We start from the raw sequence: 25755 nt of genomic DNA, 5'->3' as shown, positions 1-25755 counted from the left end.
CCCATGCTCATGCTTTGGTCAACGTAATTATATATGGGTTAAAATGAGCAGCTTTGGACACCCCTGTTCATGAAATAGTATATTTGTATATGATTTTTGTTAAAGGAGAAAGATGGGGGTTAAGATTTTTATTAGAAACAAAGAGATAAATATACAGTAGTGAATTCCAAATTTTGGCACCAGAATCAAAATCAACAGTGGCCCCTATAAAGAACCAATATTCCCAATCTTCTCCTCACCTATTCTTCTTCTCCTTCTTCCTCAACCCAACCATCAACCCTAAAATTCCTACTTGCCATTTCCTGAACCCCATCACTGACCAGGCACTTGGTCCTCCTGTCTCTCCCTCCCGCTACTTTTCTGCTTCCAAGTAACAGCAGTGCTGCTGATGCAATCGATTCCAATTCTTCTGCTGTCACAAGTTTCAACCTAATCAGTGATGCGGAGAGAGACGCTATTGCTGCCATTTCCAGGAGAATATCTGAAGCTTTGGAGTTGTTGGAGAAAGGGAGGGACTTTCAGGCCAGCGGTGACTTTGACACAGGTACCCACTTTCTCTGTTTTGCTTTCATCTTTGAGTTTCAAGTGTTTCTGCATGGTTGAGTTTGTTCCTGTTTATATACATGGGTATTAGACTATTGAGGAACTTTCGTCTTGTTTATGTTAAACAACTCTTACTACTGTTTCAATAGTTTCAACTGTAATCATGTTCAATTGTTGAAAAAATGAAGCTACTGACTTGTAATTGATGGTTGTCTTTACATGTAACCTTTTTGACATTATGACATTATGTACTTACAGAGACTATGTAAACGAAACCAAGTAGAATACTAGACTAGCCTTGGATGAAGTTGTTTAGTTGCAGCCTACATCTACACCTTGAAGATGACAAGGCCAATGAGGAATGTTCGTTATTTCGAACTTGATATGTGCTGCATTCATTGCTTTTGTTTGTGTGATAAGCAGTTAGTTGAGGGGTTGAAGGTGGGAGAGAGAGAGGGGATAGAATTTTCTCATTCAATTTGCAGATGATATGGTCTTCTTCGTTTGGAGATGAAACATAATGGCAGAATTTTGCTAGACAATCTGGATTGCTTCAATGCAGTGTCTGGGCTAAAGAATAATAAATCAAAATGAATTAATACAAAGGTTAGAAAAGTGGGAGTGTAGCTGACTCCCCAGATTGTGAGGTTAGCCTTTGAAGTACTTAGGTCTATGAGGTGATCATAGAGCTGCAAACTTTTGGAAGCAGTGGTGGAAAAGGTTGAAAAACACTAGGATAGTTGAAAGAAAGCTTTCCTTTCGAGAGGGGATCATGTTTCCATTGTATGACATGTTCTTGTTCAAAATCCTAGAAGTGGTTGCAAGAAGGATAAAATGAGGAGAAGAGGAGGCAGGAGAGGCCATTTCATAAGATGGGAGCGGTAGTCTCTCAGCCCAAAGAATGAGGAGGTCTAGGAGTTGCTAATGTGGCTGCTAGGAACATTGCCTAACTAGCCAAATGGTTATGGTGATTTTTAATTGAATAAAATATACAATGCATTAAGTGACAGAAGGAAAATTTCATGTACAAGAAAATGGGTGGATGTGAATATAGGGAGAGTTAATCAAAATCCCATGAAAGGATATTGCTATGTTATGGGGGATTATTAGAGTGCTGCACAAAGTTAGAAATGGAAGGAGAGTGAGGTTCTGTGAGGGCAAATGGCTGTGAATATGGGAGGGAAAAGATTAATTTCCAAGATTGTATTGCTTGGTAAGATACTTGCAATGAGTTGGGTTTTGATTTTACTATTTAAGAAGGGATTTGTTTGACCACATGATTGAGAAATTGATTTCATGGGTAGGGGTTCTGGTTAATAATATCAGATTTGATGCTGGAAGTTCTACAGCGGCCTTTTGTTGTAAATCCTTTGTCTGTGAAGATACTTCTAACCCAACTTTTGAGCCAAGCAGCTTTGATTTCATGCCAAAATTCCACACCAAGTCAAAGATTTGGGGTTGGATCTCTGCCCATGTTAAAGTACTTGTGACTTTCTTCAAATAAACAAACCAGGTGCTTGTTTATTTGATTAAATTGCTGCATGTGTTGAAAGACGGGTGAAAGTTCTGTCATGTTTAGTTCACTATAAAGTAGCTCAGAAGCTTTGGTCTAGTCTATTTAGTGAAGCTGAAATGGCATGAAAATCTCTGGCGGGGTGTTTTTGAGATGGGAAAAGGAAAAAGCTTTGTAAACTTGTAGTACTTGGTAAATTAGCAGGAGGGGGTTAAGTGTATTTGAGGATTGTAAAGGCTTGGGAGTGGAGAAGGTTATTAATGCTCATCTTTTTGGGAACCTATTTCTGTGTCTTTTTTAGGGGTCTAGACTTGTCTTTTATAACATGGAATTGGAGGGAAGCCATTAGTTAGTCATCTTATAAGTTTGTCTGTTTTGTTTTCTTCTCTTCTTATAATATTTTTTTTCTCTTGTATGGACTATGGACTTCTGATACAGTCTGTAAATTCTTTCAGCCTTTTTCAATAATGTCTCTTTCTCGTTCAAATATAGAAAAAAAGAAAAGAGAAAAAAAAAAACGTTACTAGTGAAAGCTTCTACAGTTGCTGTATACTGTTCCACTGTTTAACATTACATCTGGACCCAGAAGGTAACCTAATAAAGTTCCTACAAATTGAGTAGTCTCATTGATGAAGTCCAATTCCATAGTTGATAATCTTAAACATGACATTATGATTTAGAAAGAGATTGATCACAGTCTCTTTATAGATTAAATTTGTTGAAATATGGAAGCTGTTACTGGGTTTGGTGTTATGAGTTCAGGGGGACGAACATTTTATCCTTCTTTTGTTTCCCTAAAGAAAACAGAAAGGAAAAATAGTGTCTAGATAAACAACTTAAGTGCACCTCCAGGGTTCAACCAAAAAGAAAAGGATGTATGCAGTTGAAATATCAGTACCACCTATGACATACTTGGTCATTGGCCATCTGTGGGCAGCTGTTTTGGGTTCTGGTAGCTGTAAAGAAGAATGGCTAACCTAGTGTTTTAACTAAATTGAGAGTTTGAACCTTGAGGCTTATATTGGTCGCAAAGCAATACTTTTCAAGGTTGGGTTGAGCTACTTGGTTTTGCAACTTCAAAAGAAACCGACTAGGCTTTAGGCATGGGGTTGAACAGGCATGACCCTTTTCAAATGTCACCTTTACCGTCTCTACTCACTGATAGTAATATGAGTTCTGGATAATGCGCCTTAAAATGACTTTGACATCCTGTATTTATTCCCTCCATCTCTATTCCTTATTCTCCTTGTGTTTCTCGTTGCTTTTGTTATTTTTGTTGTTGTAATTGGCGCTATATGAAACCGACTCCAGTTGTGCTTTTTGACAGTGATCATAGGAAAGAAAACCGAGTCCGAGTCATTGTTGGTATCTTTTGTGCATCACTAAAGTTTTCTTGTACATTGAGTTAGAACAAGGTAGATGAAAAAGGGTAATATAGCATATGTTAGTTGAGTTTAATCAATGAACATAGTCAACAGAAAAGTTCATAAATTTACCAGCATCAACATTTTGATTATTGCAGGTTTGTGATAACAGGGTCAGTTAAGGTGTCAGTTATGGTGGGTCATGCGTCGACCGTATTACCTTAGTTTCAGACCATTACTACTACATATCATGTCTAAATGTCCCATTCAAAACAAAAAAAAAGTCTAAATGTAAAATGTTTACTTTGCACTGCTGGGCCTAAAAAGCTTGGGCATTATCCACTAGATAGAATAAAACAAGATTTGCATTTGACATGCCTGCATATCATTTTAGGTGATTGAGAAGTACAAGGAATTTGCATTTTCAGACAATGCAAGAGTAGGCAGGGCACTGACTTTGTATGAAGTTGGCAATAGAAATGATGCAATTGCAGAGATGGAGGATGTTTCCATATCTTTGAAGGGATATCCAGGTACTGCATAGATATCCAGGTAAACTAGAAACTTGTAGTTGAGGGGTTGAAGGTGGGAGAGAGGGGGTAGAAATTTTCTCATTCAATTTGCAGATGATACCATCTTCTTCGTTTCTGGAGATAAAACAAATGGCAGAATTTGCTAGATATTCTGGATTGCTTCAGTGCAGTGTCTGGGCTAAAAAATTAAAAAACAGAATGTGAGGTTGGCCTTTGGAAGAACGCAGGTCTAAGAGGTAATCCTAGAGCTGCAAACTGTTGGAAGCCAGTGGTGGAAAAGGTTGAAAAACACTAGTTGGAAGAAAGCTTTCCTTTCGAGAGGGGGTTGTGTTTCCAATGTATGACATATTCCTGTTCAAAATCCCAGAAGTGGTGGCAAGAAGGATAGAAGACCTCATGATGGAGAAGAGAAGGCAAGAGAGGGCATTTATCAAGATGGGAAGTAGTCTCTCAGCCCAAAGAATGAGAAGGTCTGGGAGATGCTAATGTGGCTCATAGGAGAATTTTCTTGTTAGCCAAATGGTCTGGTGATTTCCAATTGAATAAAATTTACCATGGTAGAAAATGACAAAAAGAAAGTATGGGGTTCAAGAAAATGGCTGTAGAGACTCAAGTAAAATCCCATGAAGGTTCATTCCCAATGTATGGGGAATTCTTAGTTGTACAAAGTTAGGAGTGGAAGGAGGTTCTGGGAGGGCAAATGGCTGTGAGTATGGTCCTAAAAGATTAATTCCGAGATTGTATTGCTTGTTAAGATACTTGCAATGAGTTGGGATTTGGTTTTACCGTTTTAGAAGGAATTCGTTTGACACGTGATTGAGCAATTGATTTCATGGGCAGGGGTTCTGGTGAATAATATCAGAGTTGATGCTGTGGAAGTTGGAAATCTAGAGCGGACTTTTGTTGTAAATCCTTTTTCAGGTTTTCATGTGAAGATTTTAGTGAAGCTGAAATGGCATGGTATTCTCTGGCGGGGTGTTTTTGAGACGGGAAAAGGGAAAAGTTTTGTAAACTTGCAGTACTTGGTAAATTGGCAGGAGGGGATTAAGTTTATATTTGAGGATTATATTTAAGTTGATACTTGGTAAATTGGAAATCGCGGTTTAAGTCTAGCAAATATGAAGATATTGCCTTGGTTTGAAACATTCAAGGCAGCATTAACCAACATGGATCGTCCTACACGGCTGGCCACCTCACTATGCACACCCATAGTTTCATCGAGTACTGCACAAGTTCGACTTTGAAAGGCCCTTGACCATGCCGCTGTCACCAACTTAACTCTGATGCTAACCGGTTTAGGAACCCATGGATAGTGAAGTTTGAACACATACAAGGTCGCATTCGTTGAACAAGCAAAGTGAGAATAGTAAAAGTTGTTGATAAACAAATAGGAGGGGTAAGACCTTTTCAGAAAATGGTGGGAGGTTAAGATGTAACCACAAGAGAGAAGTTTCTGTGAGAACCTTCAAGGCTTCAAATTTTGGCAAACAATACAAGAAATGCAGGCCGGACTAGGCGATAGTCGTAATTCAAGATAACATGCTTTTGAACGTTTCAACAAATCATCCAAAAGAAACCATCAAGCACAAACTTGTTCCTGATGTGATAACGATCATGTAACTAAAATGTCAAGTCTGCCGACCTGACTTCTAATCATTTTCGCCTCGAGTATGTGTTGCAATCTTACTTGTAACTTATCATTTTAAGGGAATGGATTGAGGTTTAATAAACAGACAATAGCTTGTCACAGAAAAGGAAAAGAGAAATATGCAATTTTTCTCTAGAACGTTATCGTGTACTTTTAGTTTGAAAGTGACAAACGGTTGATTATCATGAAGTGTTCTATAATTGTTCAGATTTCGAAAGATGAATGAACAAAACTTCTGACTTCGTTGAAAACAATGTTGTATCTACCTCTTCCATGATAGCTATGTATCTATCATGATAGAGATAGATAGGCAATGTAAATAAATAGAAACTTAAGAGTTTAGAGACAATGTCTGATGAACACTTTTGTTATTTTACAGAATATGATTCTCTTTTATGAAATGATTACTATATACTTGTGTAGCAAAATCATCCTGAAGCATATAATGATGAACACTACCTACCATAGCATGGTACCCAAATTACCACTGTCTAACACCTTATGCTTAAATACTCGTGGTGAAAATCAAAACAACTTTTCCAGCAGAACTCTCAACTTCTGTAATTACATAGCTCCATTAAGGGTAATGCAGTTAGAAAGGTGGTAAAACAAGGCCGGATTCAAACACCGGCGGTAGAAGTTGCGGTAATTGCAGGAAGAGTTGGACTGTACACAACCTGATCATCAGTCCAGTTTGTTTCTCCCCAATGCTTCAACATGCCCTTCCAAGAACACACATTGTCTACACATCTTTTCAATCGCCGGTCTTTGATTTTGATCTTCCAATGTCCATCTGTGAAGTTCGCTTTCTCGGCTTCCCTTCTGTCCCATTCCAGTTGTGCCTTCTGCTTCGTCCTCAAAAAGCAAAACTGCTGCAGCAGCTCAGGCATTGCATCATGAATCTTCCACCAACTTGCGTGAGCAACATCACTTGCAAACTCTTGAAATATATCAGAATTCCAGTTACAATCGTAGTCGCGAAAGCACAACCATGGCTTCATTCCTAGGTAGTGAAGGACATAAAGAACTGGAGGTTCAGCTCCAAAAAGCCAGGTCTTCTTTTGCTTCATTTCCTCCTCATCACCTTGCCAGAAATGCTTTAAGAAATTCATGTGTCTAGGTATTCTATGCCACCATGTAAAAATTTCATTCAAGTAGCCCTGGTCACCACCATTGTAGGACTCTATCTCATTAATGTGATCCATAAGCAGGTGAAATGTGCAATTTGATGGCTCGATTACCATCACCCCAGAGTTAAAAAGTGTGGCATCATTCCCTGTGGCAGAAATTTCTGGCATCGAAAATAAGATATCAATGTTCTTGAGTATAAGCAAATCAGCATCAATGAAAATGATCTTGTCATATTCTGTCAGCTGCCACAACCGGAACTTGCTGTAGTTCCATTCATTGTATGCATCTTTCTCAGCTTTCGGGTTCCTGATCCTTTGAATAGTCTTTACTATCCACCCTGCTGCCTGCAGTCCACTCCTATGGTAACCACTAATGGTTTCATCAACAAGTATCACAAGGTCTCGAGTAGACCCTGCCATTCGAATGCTTTGTGCGGCAGATATGGCTCCACAAACATAAACATCAGCTGAATGGAGAATTGTTGCATACGCTTCTCGGCGTGCATTGCCAGAGTAGACCAGCCCTGTTGTCAAGAGTTCATTTTATTTTTTATCAGCAAGTAAAGAATGAATTTGGTGACCATTTTAACAACTAAAATTGGAGTGCATCATATTAGCATAGTGAAACTACAAATGCACCAACATGATCACTATATTGTCCCCAACTTAACCACCTACTATAGAGCCGCCAAGTGTGGCACAGTGAAACTACAAATGTACCTACATGATCACAATAGATTGTTGGTGGAATAATTACTAAATGATGCACTAGGACTGACCTTTCCCTCTGAAAGGAAGGGCAAGTTCACAGGAACCAACTGGGAGCTGCAATTTTTCTCTAAGCACATTGAGGTTTGGCTTGTATAGCCATACATTCCCCTCCCTCACCACAAGCTCTTTGCATTTGAACAGATTTGGAATAGGGAAGCAGTCGGTGACGAAAAGCAAATGCACATGGCGATACCCTTTGGAAGACGCTGCAAGTCCAGCAGCAGCAAGCTGCAAATGCAACCTAGCAACATCTCTAGACCAATTTGCTAGCTCTTTCCGACAAGGAAGTTTAACAGCTATGAGGTCAAGCCGTCTACCAATTGCTTTGAGCTTTGGCAGAGATGGGCAGAGTGGAATTCCTTCTTCTTCCTCCTCATCTATCCATTCTGGATATAAAGATTCCCAAGTTACATTCTCTGCAGCATAGTCTAGGTGCAGAACAACATTCATGGCTTCAGGAACAATTTGATTCCACTGTTTGATTTCGCTTGTGTTGAAGTTTAATAGGCCAATTCCTTGATATGTATTCCTGTCAGCCAACCTCCCCATCACTTTCATGACATCATCCCAGTTAATGTCTATATTTGTTTCATATCGAGAATCTGAACCACCCCATATCCACCTGTTTACAGAACTTGACATGTCATAACATGTTCACAAATCTTTTACAATTTAAGTACTCTGCATCAGGATTCAGGAAAGTAAGATAAGCAAGAATGATTAGAATACAATACGTACCGAGGAACAGAATGTGTTGGAAGGTTATTGTTGTAAACGTCTGGAGAGTACAGGAGTGTTACAAAAGTACCACAGATGGTGATTAGCAGCACAAATCTCAACAGAGGAAGCTTGTATCTTGAACTTCTTTCTTGGATAGATAAGTGGAAAGGCTTCTGATCCGAATCGTTTGCTTTACTTTTCAGTACTTTTCTTCTGTATATATTCAAGAAAATGTTAGTGATGAAGAAGAACAAACCAAATTATAGAGCGGAAATTCTGAAAATAGAAAAAAGATAGTAAGCCTTAATATCCAGAATTCCATCTATTAATATGTGAACTACTAGTACAAGTTGCTACTGAGAAGAAAATTTCTTCTAACTTAGGGGTCTAGTGAGAAGAAATTTGAACTTGCAGGCACATAATTAATAATATGGATGGCACTCAAAAAATCCATAAGAAAATCCTCAGGCAGTTCATTTTTGGGTAAGCAAGTGCTTTAAGTGGGTAGGCAACTTGAACTTCTCCATATATAGGATAAGAAGGAGAAAGTCACCACCAATCTAACAGACAAGTACAACTACAGATAAACAGGATTCAGACTTTGTGATTGATTTCAGAATCATGTCTATATTATGGTTTGGCATCAAAGTGTACTGCATGGCGCCATGGCTCAACAATATTGCTGATGTGGGATATGCAGTACTGCATGTTAAGCACATAACAAGAGAAAAAACTATCATGGCATTCAAAATGAAACTCACAATGATGCAGATAGCCGGTGCCTAGCTTCAACGGCGCGTGGGGAAGCCATTGATCCTCTCATGCTGACTGCTTAACAGCAACCACAAGGGGATTGCTGCATCTGATATTCCAGCAATATGGACAAACAAACTTGAGTAAATACGTACATACAAACATTGTTTCCAGAAGAACAGACTTGACATTTTCTAGAGATCGATGCCAGTCAACATATAATATAGTACTGACAAAGCATAGAGCTAGGAATAAGCAAGAACACTATGATATAAGCAATGCATGAAGCAATATCTGCAACCCAAAGAGTAGGCGTAGAGAGAGAGCGAGAGAGAGAGAGAGAGAGAGAGATTAGAACATACCAGGTGGGCAGCAGATTGAGAGAAGATAGAGCAAGGCATGCAGAACCTTAATTAGAGGAGTCAATATAGAACAAAGTAACGTCTCTTTTAATTTTTCTCTGCACTATTCAGTTCCCCATTTCTGTTTCTGAACTTTGTCTGTCACCAACCTTATATTTTCTTTATTTTTCCCCTAAATATTGATGTTCTGGCATAGCCACCTACAATGCACAACCTTTTGTTTTCCTTCTTATCTAACCAAAAAAAAAAAAAAACCTTTAATTAGAATTATTTTTCTTATATATTGACAACTGTGCAAATTCTTTAGAGGACCAACGTACCTTCTTGTTCCATCTTTGTTCTAATTAAGAAGATTTTATCTAATTCTCCGGAACATGTTTTTAATTTCTATATAGTTATTCTGTTGCTTGATCTAGCTGGAACCTTAATTTTGAAGTATTACATTCAAAGGCTTATCAGCTTACCTAAAACATGAAAGCTATAGAATGCAATCAACAAGTTGACATTGAAAGCCTATGGTTTACCTAGCTCGCTATTAAGGAACTGAATGAAATCAGCTGGGTGTTGGAATGGTCCGTCATGTCATTCTCATTCCATTCTAATCTTTAATCTTAAGCATGCTTATTATGAAAAGGATGAGCAACATTAAACTTGCTTAACTTTCTGATCAAGTTTAAATCAAGCTTCAAATTAACATTACAAAATAAGTTCTTAATTAATTTAAATCCTCAGTACTTAATTGGAATATATATGTGCAGTATTAGGGCTATTAGCAAAAAGAATATTGAATAATGGATCCTATGATTCTCTCATGATCACCATAAAAGCACTGAAAATAGATTCGCAGTCTAATTCAAACAATAATATACACTTGTGAGCTGTGATTCAAACTGATGATGAGTAAAACCTTTTAGGTACGTGGTTGGTGTTCTTGTAAAACATAAATAAGAAAATAACTGTCACTTTTTGAAAAGGAAAAATAGTTGTTTGTCATTATAATAAGTAGTTGCAAGAGATTAGGTTCATGAGACCACTATGTCTGTTAAGTTGACAGATGTGAGTAAAGGAGGTTTTGCATCGTTTTGCATAATTGGATAATTTTTAGGTTTGTCCTTTGGATGAATATATAGAACATATTCACACTCTTGAAACTAACACATTTTTAAGTTACCGGTTTGTAATTATCTAACCGTTGATGTTTTATAACGTAAATGAAATCTCCAAAATAAAGAATCTGTTGGAGTTGTAGAAGAAATATTGCTTGAAGCATTGACTTTTGCTTCCCTATAATAGAGAAATTATAAATAAGCTGTTGGAGATGCTCTAACATGGTGGGATTGCTTGTTACAACATTTTTCTACTGTTATTCGATATATGAAAAGAAAATTATAAAGAAAAACATCTATAACATCTTAAGTTTAGAAGATCATATCATAAAGTAGAAAAAACCTGCATCTGGTAAAGTAGTAGTCCAACAACCATTAGTAATTTGATGGCCAAGAGTAGTTAGGGTATCTACAACAAAATTTGCCTCTCACAGGACATTAATAAATGGATTAATTATAAAACACCACTTGAATTATGATGTTATTTTCATTTTTATACCTAACTATAAAAAACTTGTATTTTCATACCCGAAGTTTTATTTCGTTAGCATTTTGATACCCTGACCACTAACACCGTTAAATTTTGAGGGCATTTTCGTCATTTCAATAAATATATCATTTTTTACATTTACTTTATCAAAATAATTTATTTTTGAGGTTATCAAATACAAAAAGAACAATTTATTTTAGCAAAAATATTAAAAAAAACTCCAAAATTAAATATTTGTTTTTGCAACAATAGTGATAAAAGTTAGTATGTATATATAATTTTGGAGTTACATGTTAAGCAAAACAAAATAAATTAAAATATATAATTAAAATAAATTAGATCAAGAAAATATCGAATTTTGATTGAAATTTTATCATATTTATATAACATGGTATGTTTAACTAAAAATAGACTAAACATGTTTATATAAAATTTGATAAAATTTCCATCGACATTCGATATTTTCTCGATATAATTTATTTTAATTTATTTTGTTTTGCACTCCAAAAATATATATATATACATACTAACTTTTATCACTATTGTTGCAAAAACAAATACTTAATTTTGAAGTTTTTTTTTTGAATATTTTTGCTAAAGTAAATTGTTCTATTTGTATTTGATAACCTCAAAAAACAAATTATTTTCTTAAAGTAAATGTAAAAAATGATATTTTGTCGGTGAGCAGTGGTTTGGTTGGTTAAGGTGTTTAACTAACAACTTTGAGGTCATGAGTTCAAATCTCACTAAACATATGTAAGGTGTGTGAGTTATTAATAAATTTTTTTAAAAAAAAATGTAAAAAATGATATATTTATTGAAATGACGAAAACGCCCTTAAAATTTAACGGTGTTAGTGGTCAGGGTATCAAAATGTTAACGGAATGAAACTTCGGGTATGAAAATGCAAGTTTTTTATAGTTAGGTATGAAAATGAAAATAACATCATAGTTCGATTGGTGTTTTGTAATTAATCCTTAATAAATTTGATAAAACGAATAATGGTAGCCAATGTTCTATATCATTAACCTTAATTCCTTTTCTTTCTTTTTTTTTTTTTTTTTTACAAATGAACCTTAATTCTTCTATGGTTAAATTCACTAGGAATTTTCACCCGCGCGTTGCTGCAGGTCTGAGAAGAGCAAATTTATATACATGGTTCTTTTCTTTAATTCCCAGATTGGTATATAGGATGGATGAAATATGAACAAATGGAGTTCTAGAAATCTTCATTGTTTTTGGAGTTCAGGTGGTACAATAGCTATGCAGACGAAAGACATAATAGTAGTTATGTGATTAAAGAGAAAAAAATGGTAGAATTGTAGTTTTCTAGGCGCGAGGGCATGTTCATAAATAAACATAAAATCAAGACGAAACAATAACTTCATAAGGGGGCTTATGAGGTGTTTCGGCTGTACGGTTTTAGTATATAGTAAACTTGTCTCTCTCATTTTTAGAAAAATATATATACGTGTATTAAACAAACAGAATTATATAATACTCTTCTTTCCAGTTTTAAATTTTTATTTTTTGATATACTTCTGTTAAGTGGCCCCTCCTTCTTATAAAGAAATAATGATTTGCTTGAGTGGATAGAATGCCACAAATTTGTCATGAGGGTTGTTCCGGGTGAAGTAAGGCAACTTTCACCACAAGTAAAAGGCAATTCCCAAATGTTACCCTAAACGGTAGTGCAAGATACATAAACGTACATAGTCAGAAGGCTCATTTTGGATATCTGGTAAACCAAGGCAAGCTCAATACTGGTGATCATATGCATATATTCTTAATTAAGCCAGTAAAATGAATTCTTATAGTTGTTTGGAACGAGCGAGAAGCCGAGACAATGAGTAATGTGTTTTACCATTGATTTTGGGTTTCTCTTACTTACAAGGCCGGCTTTGAGGCAAGACCAGGCAGACCCAAGCCTAGGGCCACAATTTCTAAGAGGCCTCAATTTATTTAATTTTTTTTTAATGTAGGCTTATAATTTTAAAAAAAAAAATTAGAAGAAGAAGGAGTGTGATCATCTCTCTAGGTCTATCTTTCTCACTTCTTTTGTTTTTGGTCAAGGATCTTTCTCACTTCAAATATATATTTTTTCATTCTCAATTCATTGCATAAAGCCTTCTCACTTCAATTTGTTTTGTTTCCTTTCTCCATGTGTTTGTGATGAAATTAAGAAGTATAACATTCCTACTTTATTTTATTTGGAGTATGCAATTATGAGATCGTAATTTGTTACTTGTGAGCTATTAATATGTTTGTACTTTGTAGAACAATAAATAATGAATTTGTTTCATCGTTGTGTTTTAGAGATTTCAAATCGTCCTTCTTTTAACAACAATGAACAATCAGTTTTTTTTTTTTTTTGTAGCGTTTATGTTGAGAGCCTCGAAATATTTTCCGCCTTGAGCCTCCACGGACAGAGGGCCGGCCCTGCTTACTTAGGTTGGTCAATTTCTCGATCTTGTTCATTCCCATTTCAATTCAGACCTACTACTTGGTTGTAGTTTAAATTCACATTTTAGGAAATGATTAACAAAAGTAATATATAGAATGTGGTGAAACAGGTGTGGTGATGTCGAGCATGAATGTGAGTCGCTCGTTAGCCTTTGGTTTTAGCCAAATTAATCTCTCTTATATATGACTGCTTTTTGTCTTGTCTCACAAGTTGTTTGCAGCATCTCTCTACCTTAGATAATCGATCGATAGTAGTAGTTTTGTATATACGTATAATCCAGGCAGTTTGATAGTTACAGATTCCATATTCACGCCTGCAAGGTTGCAGCTCTTGCTAGGTATGATGGAGCAGTGCACCTATCGCTACGTATTTCTTTGTTACTCCACCTCCCATGCATTTTGTAATATCTCTATCATATAAATATATCTACTACTGCTGAATCGATCAGGTATGTATATGTGTATGTATATTAACTGTAGTACAAGCAAAGCCACCGAATAAAGAGAAGATACAGGTCGATGGATATCTGCAGGTATCTCTACCAGTAGCTCTTCCTAACCTTTCACTTTCTGTTTTCGTGCCCAAGCCTGTTTGTCATGATGTCATTGTACCAGTCGGATAAATCATGAGCTGGACATCTAGAAACCATTTCACCCATCTTGATTAAGTACAAGATCTGTAAATTAAGACAAAAACAAAAGGGGAGATCTCCAAGGCTATGGAGGTCTACATAGAAAATTTAGAGGCTCAACTAATCTTCCTAAAAAGAAAAGACCAATCTCAGACGAGAAGTGTAAAGTGGAACCAGTTCCAACTTGGTTCTTTAAGCACTTCAAACAACGTTGTGCATAGAAGAATTTCTGCTTATTCAATCGCAAAGCCGGCGAGGAACCTAAAAACCCAATTAATTGAATGGAAAATTTTGTTCAAAGAAAAAAGCGCAAGGATGAAAGATATAAAAAAAAAAAAAAAAAAAAAAGTATTTCTTTTTCAATGCCTACTTAAGAATCCAAATCAAGCCCTACAACTAAAACGTGTGTCCATTTCCACATTAACGTAATCCCAATTGTAGGATACCCAGGCATGAATGTATCCCGATAAGCTCATCAACTTCTGAAATCTCTAATCTATTGGCAAATAACCGAGTGAGGCAAAGACACAAATAACTCTAGGCTATCCCAAGTTGCACTGATATGATTTTACAGCACAAACCCAACATTAACAAGCCAGACAGCCAATCAGTGTGTAGGAAAATCATATTGATGCCATGAATGAAATCACAAGCAGCAACTTGAAATGAAATCTTCTATTGAAAGATGTATTACAGAATGATGATCCTTAATTTATGCACGGAAAATGTTTCCTTGCCTACTCTATCTCTCATGGCCACACAATGAGCCAGCTCTACAATTCTACATTAAGTTACAATGTGAATGATTCAAAGGAAGAACTAGAAGAAAATGAAAAATAATTAGGAAAAATCCCCCAAACCAAAAAGAAGGGAGCCCAAAATTACATCCCAGCTCCTTGGGATGGTTAGCCGGTGAGTTCCAGCATCAATATTGATATCTTAGACAAAATGTTCAGTAGGGTATTCATGCTCATATCCATTATAATCATAATATAACCTCTCTCCTTTAGCAATATCACGAGTAGCAACCAATAAGACCCGGCATTCATCGTTGACACTGTATCTCACACATTTACAATTCTGCTTCTTCTTACCCTCCCTGCACAAATTATGATACAATTTTAGCATAACAGATTCAAACATAACGTGCATTTGAAGAAAAGAAAAACTTTAGTTTTATTATACGTTATTCCGTTTTTCCCAAGAAGCTAGTCTTAAGCAGTAGTATAAGTAATTGGTCGCATGGACTTACAGAGAATGGTTGTTGATTCCATTGATAAATCGAGCAATGTTTCCACGTTTATCAGGGCAGATGACAAGACTCTTAGATGGATTGAGTGCTAAGAGAAGGGTCATCATGCTGTCACAGTCGTCATTTGCCCGATGCTTAATGTAATCGACATCACCCGTATATTCAGCAATTAAAGTGAGATCCTTAATCTGCTCGTCAGCCTCTACTGTAAAACTACATAAAAGAACTCAACAGGATCATACTCAATATGCAGGTATCATTGCCTAATTACTGCAACACACGATAATCAGAGACAAAGTTACCCTTCACACGCATCGAAAACAACTGTAAGAGGAGGGCATTCTCCTCTTTTACACATGGCTCTGCAGTTTTCCAATGTCTCCGTATCTTCTTTGGAAAGAATCTATTAGAAGAGCACCATTACTTACAAATGATGATGATATGAGTAAATACCAGTCGGCCATAATGCCAACCAAAGCGATAATAGATTAAGAGTGGTTCAAAACCTGCATTCCACCATCTTCAAACTTGGACTGATTTGCAGATCTAGGAGCCATGCCGGGCATGTAAGTGAGATCATCACTGAATTCCATGTGCAATGCTGTTAAAGCAGAGGCAAGGGAACCCATTTGTTTCAGCCTTTGAGCAGGATCCTCTGATGGAATAAACGGCAACAGTCTTCTTCTTCTCTTCTGCAACACTAATGATCCTGAACGTCTGCGGCGCTTAGTAGCATCTAGAGTTCAAGCCATAGCAACCAAGCAGACAGAGGAATCAATTTAGGAATAACTGTGTAATGTAAGTATATGAGTACAAGAAAATATCCTATCCATCTTTGATGTAAGTCACATTCCTACATAAAACAATAACTAAAGAGCAAGTATTTTACTAAATGAGGATGACCTCCACTAGCATTAGTAGCATGATCAGATGAAACTATACTGGATAAAACAATCTTTGATGACAGACACAAAAACTCAGGGTAACCGGGCAGTAGGACAATTGGTTTTAAGAATAGATAATGATGTTATGACTAGAGACAATGTTTCCAATAAAGGGTGTCACATTCCTACATAAAACAATAACTAAAAAGCAAGTATTCTACTAAATGAGGATGACCTGTAGCATGATCAGATGAAACCATACCGGATAAAACAATCTTTGATGACAGACACAAAAACTCAGGGCAACCAGGCAGTAGGACAATTGGTTTTAAGAATAGATAATGATGTTAAGACTAGAGACAATGTTTCCAATAAAGGGTGCATGTTACACAATCTTTCGAAAGTAGTAGCAGCATCGTAAAGGGTAAAAAAAAAAAGACATGAACAGCTTCACATCAAACAAAGAAAATATATATGTATATATAGACAACAGCATAGTTGGATACATTATCATAAAAGATGCCATCACAAGTAGAGATGTTACATTGTTTCCAAGATAAACAGTACAAGCACTGCGGCAAACAATTCGGTGAGTTTCAGTTATCAGGATGCATAGCTGAATTTTAGAACAAGTTAGTTGTTTTCATATACATTGTTGACAGTTTACAATGAGATAAGACTACTCTTCACTCACAACAGCTTTTAAGTACCATAACAGTGATTTCTCTCTGGTAAAATATTCATATCATGACTGATTTTCATAATCCAAGGCATGCGTACTCCTAGTTACCAGAATACTACCAGAGTATATGACAAAACCCCCAAGGTCCTACTTTCTCTATCACAGGGTGGAATGATCACTTTTTACTGATTACTGCTGTGTTAATTTACTAATTTTAAGCATTACATTCTAAGAAACTAGTGCAACATAATTGTCAAAATGGGAGTTTGAGATGCCTTGAGTGTGAGTAACTACAAATTCAAGGCTCCTAGGATCATGCTCTTTGTTTCCAACATTTTCCATCAACCTACTGCTCAACAGTTATATCCCAAGTAAGTATACTGTTTCCATCCTTGTTTTCTCAACAAAATAAGATATAGCCTTACCAATGATCAACTTACCAACATTTTTCACTGTTGCTGATTTTTGCAGGGATGATTTGTAACAGAATTCAAACGTATACAGGTTGGATCATTGGACCACCTTGTGGGGATCCTACAAATGTCATCGCTTTCTAGATCTTATTAAGAGGGATCCTTCTTACTCTTTGTTACTTTTATTGTTTCCAAAACATTTTATGCACCTCAGGTGTTTATCCCTTGGACATAAATTGATCCAAGTTATGTATATGAATGTATATCTACAAGTGTTTATTCTTGGAACATTAATTTATGCCTGGATATGAACATATACTCTTTTACTATCTGGTTAGCAACTTAACGTTGCCCAATATACCATATCCAATCTTTTGAAAATTGTCGAACTTATGTACCCATATCCTATATATGCTTCTTTGTTAGCAACAAAGTAGGTCTTGATTCCCAGCTTATGTAACCGCATCAATGGTGTGGCATCTTCCGCTTCCACTATACTCACTACTGAGTGGCAACTTTTGAAAGAGTAAGCACTATCATAGGCACATCAAAATAGATGAAACTTTATTCAAAGACCACTAAAAAGCCTAATGCAGAGTCAATCCCAGATGGTATCATGTACAATTGAATCCTACCTACATGAGTGGTCATTTTAAATCACCAAGTTTTTGCAGTGGAAATAAAATCCAGACGAAGAGATTTTCTTTTCATGTTTTATATATCAATACCTTATTAAAGACTTATAGACTACATTTACGCATGAGTAGAGAAACCCTTAGCTAGTGAATATAGCAGTAGTGCTCTCCCGATTTTTCATTTTAGTTTGACATCTGTTATAGCATGATGCAAATGCCATAAGTCTCACCCTCATATCAGGAATCCCAAGTATAAATACTAAAAAGTCATAGCCTAAACTGTTTAAGGCGTCGAATTATTATTTAGGAAAGACTCTCCATTTGATGAACCAAGATTGTTTCTGTGACATGGGAAGGATTGATGATAGATGGAAGTTATCTAAACCAATGCACATTCAGGAAACAAAAGCAGCCAAACAGTTTCAAACTTGTGCATTCAGGAAATGGAAATTATGTGTAAAACCAATCAACATTCAGGAAACAAAAGCACTCCAATATCTATAAATTATCTCAAAAGAATAAGACTTCCCCTTAATTCCCACTACTATGCATTTTTATTTTTTTTGAATGTGGAACTACCATTGAACTAACAATCCCGCTACAATGTTAAGCATTTTTGTAAACGATAACACTATATTACTGACAAAATAAAATGACCTGTTTGAAAGAATCACAGTATGTATAAATAACAGTTTCTGGTTTTCCATCACTAGTAAACCAACAAAGTTGATCAATTTTCTCGAAAACACTCTATAAACTCAATCTTATTTCAATCATCTTCAAACCTATTATCTTATCCTCCGATTCTGAATTCCATTCCACCCTTTATCATTGCCTTTTTATTTTAAATCACCTTCATTAATGCTCATAAAGCCTTGAACAAGTCGAAACTCAGACAATGAGAACCAACACTATCACCATAATGTACCAAAATTTTACCTTGAGGAGAAGCACATTTGTCTTTGTCATCACTACATTTCTGAATCCGAAAGAAATCGATGATCTTCTTCTGCGAGAAACCTAAAACAACAGAGGTGAATTTCGTCACATTTTATACAAAACAACTCCATACATAATCAAAAAGAAAATTGCAAATAAGAATCCGCATTGAAACCAAAAGAGAAATCCCTACTTCTTACTCTTCTGTGTCCGGAGCACTTAGGACAATGCCACGATCCAATCGGAAGAATGGCGACGATCGGCCGGAGACATTTCATGTGGAAGCCTCTATCGCATTTATCACAGAGAAGCAGCTCCTCAGCTCGGTCGCCGGAGCCACATTGCTCGCACCTGACGTCACTGTAATCGATTCTCTCCACGACGGCGAACCGCGCCCTCTCCATCACCTCCGACAGCGGCTTGAACTTCTTCGGCGGAGGGGACTGCGGCGGCGAGAGGTGGCGGCGGGGGGCAGAGGTGCGGCGGTTGAAGCGGATGAGGCGCTGAGCTGGACGCCCCGCCGGGGAGGTGGTGGCTGGAGGCATTTGGGGGTGGGAGAGGGGCAGAATTGGGATTTTGGAGAGAATGTGTTTTGTTGTTGCAGAAGGGACAGAAATGGTGAGCTTTTGGGAAAGAGGAAGGAGGAGGGGGGGTTTTGGGGTGGTGACGTGGAGGGAGGTCATTGGGTGGGGCTAATGTGAGAGTTGGTGTCTGAGTTTTATTACATTGTAGCCGTTTGGAAGTGGAATGACGGAAATAGGTTCGACCGGGGCGTCAATAAAATCCGAACTTAAACGGCGAGCAGAGTTTCCGAATTACAAACGGATTTTATTTTATTTTTTGGTTACAATTACAAAGGGATTTTTACAACGTAATTACTTTAAGGACAAATTTTTTTTTGGATCAAATGCACAATAATGTGCTACAATACTGTGAGTCAAACTCATAACCTCTCATTTACAAGGAAAGACTTATGCCACTAAACCAAATGGTACTGGGCCTTTAAGGACAAATTCAAATTGTTGGTTTTGAAATTTTTTTTAATTAAATAAAGGATTAGGTTATATTAACTCTTCTGCAACAAGCGCCCTCCTACAATCCTGAAAGAAATGAGGCCATCACATCTGGAAACTCACTGCCTCGTCCCTCTATTTATATTTATTCAAGAAAAGATTAATTACAAAACATCACCCGAACTATGATGTTTATTTTTATTTACATACCTAACTATTAAAAACTTGTATTTTCATACCTTAAGTTTCATTCCGTTACCATTTTGATACCCTTAACACTAACACCGTTTAATTTTGAGGGCATTTTTGTCATTTCAATAAATGTATCATTTTTTACATCTACTTTAACAAAATAATTTATTTTTTGAGGTTATCAATACAAATAGAACAATTTACTTTAGCAAAAATATTCAAAAATAAAACTCCAAAATTAAATATATATTTTTGCAACAATAGTGATAAAAGTTAATAGAACTCTTGTATGTATATATATTTTTGGAGTTACATGTAAGCAAAACAAAATAAAATAAAATATATAATTAAAATAAATTATATCTAGAAAATATCGAATATCGGTGGAAAATTTTATCAAATTTTATATAAAAATGGTATATTTAATCAAAAATAGATTAAATATAAAATATCAAAAAAATATGAAAATTAATATGGGTGCTTGTAAAAAACAGAAAGTTCAAAGAAATATCATGGATATTTTAGTCCATGATCACAATAACCTATTGATTTGGGTGAAGAGTGTTCTCGAGTTTGAACAATAGCAATGAAAAATATTTAATTTTAATAACAATTTTAATGTATAATTTTTAATTTCAATTATAAAGATATCATGAATTGACATAAACACCCTTGAATATTATCAAAATTTAACGGTGTTAGTAGTCAGGGTATCAAAATGCTAACGAAATGAAACTTAAGGTATGAAAATACAAGTTTTTGATAGTTAAGTATAAAAATGCAAATAGCATCATATATAGTTCAAGTAATGTCTTGTAATTAATCCTTAAGAAATTTTATGAACACATCCCTAATTACTAGATACACATCTCATTCTTAATACACCACCTATTGACTTTATTATTTTAACATTTTACTAGATACACATACCCAACCTTCCTACAATACCTTTATTTAAAATACATCACGTATTCACTAAATACACAATCCATTCATTAAATACACATACTTTTCTAGATCTGCTACTCAATTTATTAAAAAAAGAAAAAGAAAAAAAGAGGAGTATATATATAGCATCATCCCAAGTTCTAGTTTGGTGTTCAGTTTGAACGACCTAGCATGCGTGAACAGTTTAATCTAAATTTAAAACTTCAATTTGTACTATCGATAGTAAAACCTTGATAATTTAATATTTGATAAATTAATAACCTCGATTAAATAATATTTTTGCCAGCCCCGAAATAAAGAATTAGCAAAATTGATGTCGATAAATTAACAATCTTGATTAAATAATATTTTTTGTTGGTGCCGACGTTATTAATTTATAGAGGTTTAAATTATAGGGCTTGGTATCTTCACATACGTTGTTTTCGTATAGAAGAAGAAAATTTTTAAGCGGATATTTTATTTCAATAAGTTTTCTTTACTTTTGATATAAATGTCTCTTTTGATAACTTTACGTACCCACAAACTCTTATATAATTTATATAAAAAAAGATATGTGTATCTAGCATTTAAGGATGTGTTAATAAAATTTCTCTTAATCCTTAAAGAAAAAAATAGAAAAAACAAGTATAAAAGGGAAGGGGGACCAAACCAAAACCTTCCCCAACAAAAACAAAAATAATGTTAGAAAGTCTCACAAAACTAAGAGAACTAAAAAGGAAAAACCAATGAAAAATGTTATGCTTCTGAGTTTGGTAAAAATAAAGGAAGTTTCTCTCAAGTTGTCATCCAACATTAATTCATAACCAACATATTAAGAATGCCTATAATATGGAAAACCCAAAGCATCCATACGCAAGTAAGGACAAACCTCAGGTGGAGTAGTAGCATGCCAGCGCAAGGATGAGGAAGCCAGCCCCATATTAGCAAACCTATCATCAACAGAAATTCCTTCGCAAAGAATGTGTGAGCATGTGAAAGAGATATGTCGAATCCGAGTCAAACAATTGTATCAGGCAATACACAACGGCCAAGGAGGTACAAAAGAAGAAGATAAAATACATTGAAGTACCGTTGTAGAATCACTCTCCAATCATATGTAATGCCAGCCAAAGTGAAAAGCAAACTCAACTCCTAAAATTGTTAATTCTAAAATTGAATGAGAGTAGTTGATTCGATTAGATGAAATGATTTGGGTCATCTTTAATTGATGTTAGTCAGCTCGATTAGTTAAAAAGTCATTTGTTTGAAGAGCAATATGCTTTTTATTTAGGAAAAAAGCTAAGGTTCAATCAGTATCCGATCTTTTAGGGAAAAATCTAACTTTTGTTATCTCACCTTTCAAAAACTTAAAAACAATATCTCACGTTCTTATCTCGACCGAAGAATAGTAACTAGAACCGTTACTTCAGAATTATTTTTTATTGTATAATAACCAATTTACCCTTTAATTAATTTCTTTCAATTTTTTTTTTTTCCTGAAAGTTGAGCTCCACCAAACAAGTTCATTCTCAGATTGAGCAAAATGATACTGATCTTATTATTGCTCCTCAAAGATGTATACTTTACGGTTTAAAAACTAGGACAAGTGTGTTGTTTAATCCTTACTTTTGGAATCAGATTTGCTTTTGCATAAAGACTTAAGAGTGTCATTCCACTTGTATCAGTATTAAGATAAGTTGATTTCAAAGGAAGCCATGGGATACATTTATCAGTTAATGCATTCAGCAAAAGAGAAGGTTGTTTTCAATTGTGGTGGAGTTGAGAGGAAGTATAACCAATATGGTAGAGGATAGATGACCGATGGATGTCACAGCTTCATAGACCCTTGCACGCAGCGGGATATTATTTGAATCAACAATTACGGCCGTATGAAGATTCTTTCCCTAATATTGAAGAAGTGATCGAGGTCTGGATTGCAAGAGTGCATGCAAAGGATGTTAAGTGAAGAAGATTATCCAGATGCTGATGTGCAGTTAGTCATATGATCGTGCTAGCTCTTGGTGAATTTGGATGTCGCGATTCAGACCCGGAGTCGGTCTCAGAAGACGAACAACTAACCAGCAACCGCTGATCTCCTCTCAGGGGCTCTGGGGCTTCAGAGAAGAAAACTGAAACAAAGAAGAAGACCAAGAGACGGTGTTTAGAGATAGAAGAGGATCAAAGAGGAAGAGGACCGAAAATAAAAGACAACTCGCTACTCCCATCAGTCTGACTAAATGTTAAGAAGACAAGTCAACCCCTCTTCCATGGTCAATACCTGTTGGCGTCAAACTCTTCCCTACATCTCTCTATATGTCATTTCCTCTCCTAAGCCAATTCTCTCCCATACCATTAACACAACCCACCACCAGATCTCCTCCTCCTCCGCCGCAATGAACCCACCTCCGTCGCTGCCCGCCACCCCCAAAAAGGAGCTCCAACTCCAAGGCCCCCGCCCCGCCCCTCTCAAACTCAGCAAAGACTCCGTCAAAATCAAGAAGCCACCGCCTCACCCCCACCTCCTCCGCCACAACCCACCTCCCCAACACCACTCCCTTCCGCCGCCGCAGCACCACCAACCCATCGTCATCTACACCGTCTCTCCCAAAGTCATCCACGCCTCCGTCAACGAGTTCATGTCCCTCGTCCAACGACTCACCGGCCCTTCCTCCTCTCCCCCCGGCAACCTCTCCCCCGCCGCCCGCCTCGCCTCCATCGAGAAAACCTCCCCCTCCTCCGATCACAATAAGCACTTCCCGCCTCTAAATACAACCCAAACCGCCGCCGCCATTGACGACGACTTTATGGACAGTATTCTGGAAGGTATTGACATCATGGGTCAGTTCCCGGGAATACTCTCCCCTGCGCCGGCGACCATGCCGCCGATCCCACCTGGGTACTTCTCACCGGCCGCTGAAGACCCGCAAAACTTCAACAACTGGCAAGGAGTAGTTGCGAGCTCCAACAACATCAACAGCGGCTTCAATAGCTTCATGGCCAGCCCTTCAACTCTGTTTTCTGCTCCTCTGGTTTCTCCGAGCCCTTCTTCATGGGACCTCTTCAACAATTTCTTAGACTCGTAGGCATGCATTCCGGGGATGTCGGCCGCCCGGCCGGCGGTGGAGGTTTTTGTTTTGTTATTGTATTCAGTATTGACATTGTTGACTGACTTTTATGTCTTGTAAGAGTAAATTAGAGTAAATTGTAGAGATGAGGAAAGTGGACTTTTTCATGATATAGCAAAGCTCAGATTGGATTTGGGGTTAAATTTTAACCTCTCTTTGTAATTTAGATGAATTTTGGGCAAGAATTTTTCCTTTCCTTTGTTAATTTCTAGTGGATTTCCTACAATCTTTTTGCATGTACTATCAAGTGATGCAATGTTTTTTGATCGAGATCAAGTAATATCGATGCATTTGTTGGGTTCGAAGGTTAGAAAGAGAGAACAAGAGTTGGTTGTGGCTTCTTGAATGGCATTTACTTAATGGTTAGCCAGGTTAGGTGATATTGTGGCAACTTAGAGGCCACTTGTTTCTTAAACTTGGTTGCATGCTCACTAGGAAAGCTATGCAAGTGTTCTTATAGCTCCAAAGCCAATTTTAACTTTTCCTCTCCTGCCCAAATGATTAGTACTCCAACCAAAATAGAAACTATGTGATCCTTTTTTTTTCTTTTTTTTTTTTTGAAAACGGGCCAAGGACACCCGTTAGGTCGGAGTGGTGGTGTGATCATTTTAAAATATATGAAAGATTTGCATGTAACTGCAATTGAAAAATGTGGTGTAATTGCAATTGTTTCAAACCGTCACAATGTCACCAACACGCCTCTAGTTTGGTTCGTTCACTAGTGCATTGAGGATAGAGAATCCACGACTGGAACATTCGGCAACTCCGACGGTGTTTGTACAATTGCTAGTAGGTTTTCATATAGTTGGTGGTGTTTGGTCAAGAAACAAAAGTATGAAAGAACTGTAGGTGCAAAGGAAATGCTGAGCATTGAGAAAGTGAAGGCAAATGTCTAGGGGTCCTTCATATATCAAATATCAATTGGTTAATAATCTTATCAAGAGCAACTTGGCTTGGACATCCAATTCAATTGTTACAAAAACATGTGCCTTATATGGGTGTCCTTTTCTCATATACAGTATTGAAGGAAAGCTATATCTTGGCTGTGCATCACTACGGGGAGGACTTTTGGTACGGTCTATTTTTTCTATTTAGGAAACAACCAAGTAAACCCGATCAAAAGGAACGCACTAGAGGGAGATACGATTGAATAACCGATTGATCGAAATCATTATGATACTACTGCGTGGAACTGACCTGGGAGGAAGCATTAACCGACTCTGTATTCCTAGCAGCACTAGGAGGATTACTGCCATTGCAGTGATTGCACGCATCTTAGATGTGAAACACCATTAGAAACTCAGACGAATTTGTCAGTGGCCGGCATACAGAAAACCATATGAACAAAAGCCAGCCACAACACAGAATTGGCTCCTCGGTAAGGGGAGAATAAAGGTCAGATGTTATCCGGGCATTCACCAACCAGCCCTCAAAAGATCCTATACCCTCCAACCTACTCATGTTATTGATGTTAACAGTTGTAGGATTTGACCTGTAAATTATCTTGTCATTTAGGTTTATCAGACCCTTCTCAAAAAAAAATAAAAATAAAAAAAATTAAAAATTGCTACGAATTAGTAATGTTTACAAGAATGAATCTTGTTTAAAAATCATCAAATCAAAACAGAAGGTTTAGCAACGGTCCAAGGTTCACCACTTTTTATC

At 36.7% G+C, this 25755-nt stretch overlaps 3 protein-coding genes and 1 non-coding gene across 4 annotated transcripts; 2 read left to right on the top strand and 2 right to left on the bottom strand.

Annotated features, from left to right (window-relative positions):
• Positions 1-439: 439 nt before the first annotated feature.
• Positions 440-5408, top strand: LOC101315390. Its single transcript, XR_183856.1, has 2 exons — positions 440-544; positions 3815-5408. It is a non-coding gene; the product is annotated as an uncharacterized LOC101315390 (transcript).
• Positions 5409-6003: 595 nt separating this feature from the next.
• LOC101292741 (UDP-glucuronate:xylan alpha-glucuronosyltransferase 1-like) lies at positions 6004-9045 on the bottom strand. The gene is given in 4 exon segments (XM_004288300.1): positions 6004-7255; positions 7511-8124; positions 8241-8445; positions 8979-9045. Coding segments are annotated over 4 exon segments (1920 nt in total). The 3' UTR covers positions 6004-6221.
• A 5922-nt stretch (positions 9046-14967) lies between these two features.
• LOC101315097 (histone-lysine N-methyltransferase ATXR5-like) lies at positions 14968-19378 on the bottom strand. Its single transcript, XM_004289361.1, has 6 exons — positions 19027-19378; positions 18834-18914; positions 15787-16016; positions 15583-15683; positions 15281-15493; positions 14968-15127 (listed from the first exon to the last, which is right to left on the bottom strand). Exons 1-6 carry the CDS (start codon positions 19376-19378, stop codon positions 14968-14970), a joined length of 1137 nt encoding a protein of 378 aa, XP_004289409.1.
• A 3980-nt stretch (positions 19379-23358) lies between these two features.
• LOC101314802 (protein MKS1-like) lies at positions 23359-24048 on the top strand. Its single transcript, XM_004289360.1, has one exon. It carries the CDS (start codon positions 23359-23361, stop codon positions 24046-24048), a length of 690 nt encoding a protein of 229 aa, XP_004289408.1.
• The last annotated feature ends 1707 nt before the right edge of the window (positions 24049-25755 follow it).

This window comes from Fragaria vesca, linkage group LG1 (assembly GCF_000184155.1).
Source record: "Fragaria vesca subsp. vesca linkage group LG1, FraVesHawaii_1.0, whole genome shotgun sequence".
NCBI lineage: Eukaryota > Viridiplantae > Streptophyta > Magnoliopsida > Rosales > Rosaceae > Fragaria > Fragaria vesca.
This window is presented reverse-complemented; position numbering and strand designations above follow the sequence as displayed.

What these genes read in the sequence shown, in the direction of transcription:
- LOC101315097 (XM_004289361.1), bottom strand. Translation starts at nt 19,378, where the DNA reads ATGCCTCCAGCCACCACCTCCCCGGCGGGGCGTCCAGCTCAGCGCCTC. An exon ending in TTGAAGATGGTGGAATGCAG is followed by an intron (nt 15,684 to 15,786) that starts GTTTTGAACCAC and finishes CTCTTCTAATAG; the next exon opens with ATTCTTTCCAAAGAAGATAC. An exon ending in GTTTTCGATGCGTGTGAAGG is followed by an intron (nt 15,494 to 15,582) that starts GTAACTTTGTCT and finishes TCTTTTATGTAG; the next exon opens with TTTTACAGTAGAGGCTGACG.
- LOC101314802 (XM_004289360.1), top strand. Translation starts at nt 23,359, where the DNA reads ATGAACCCACCTCCGTCGCTGCCCGCCACCCCCAAAAAGGAGCTCCAA.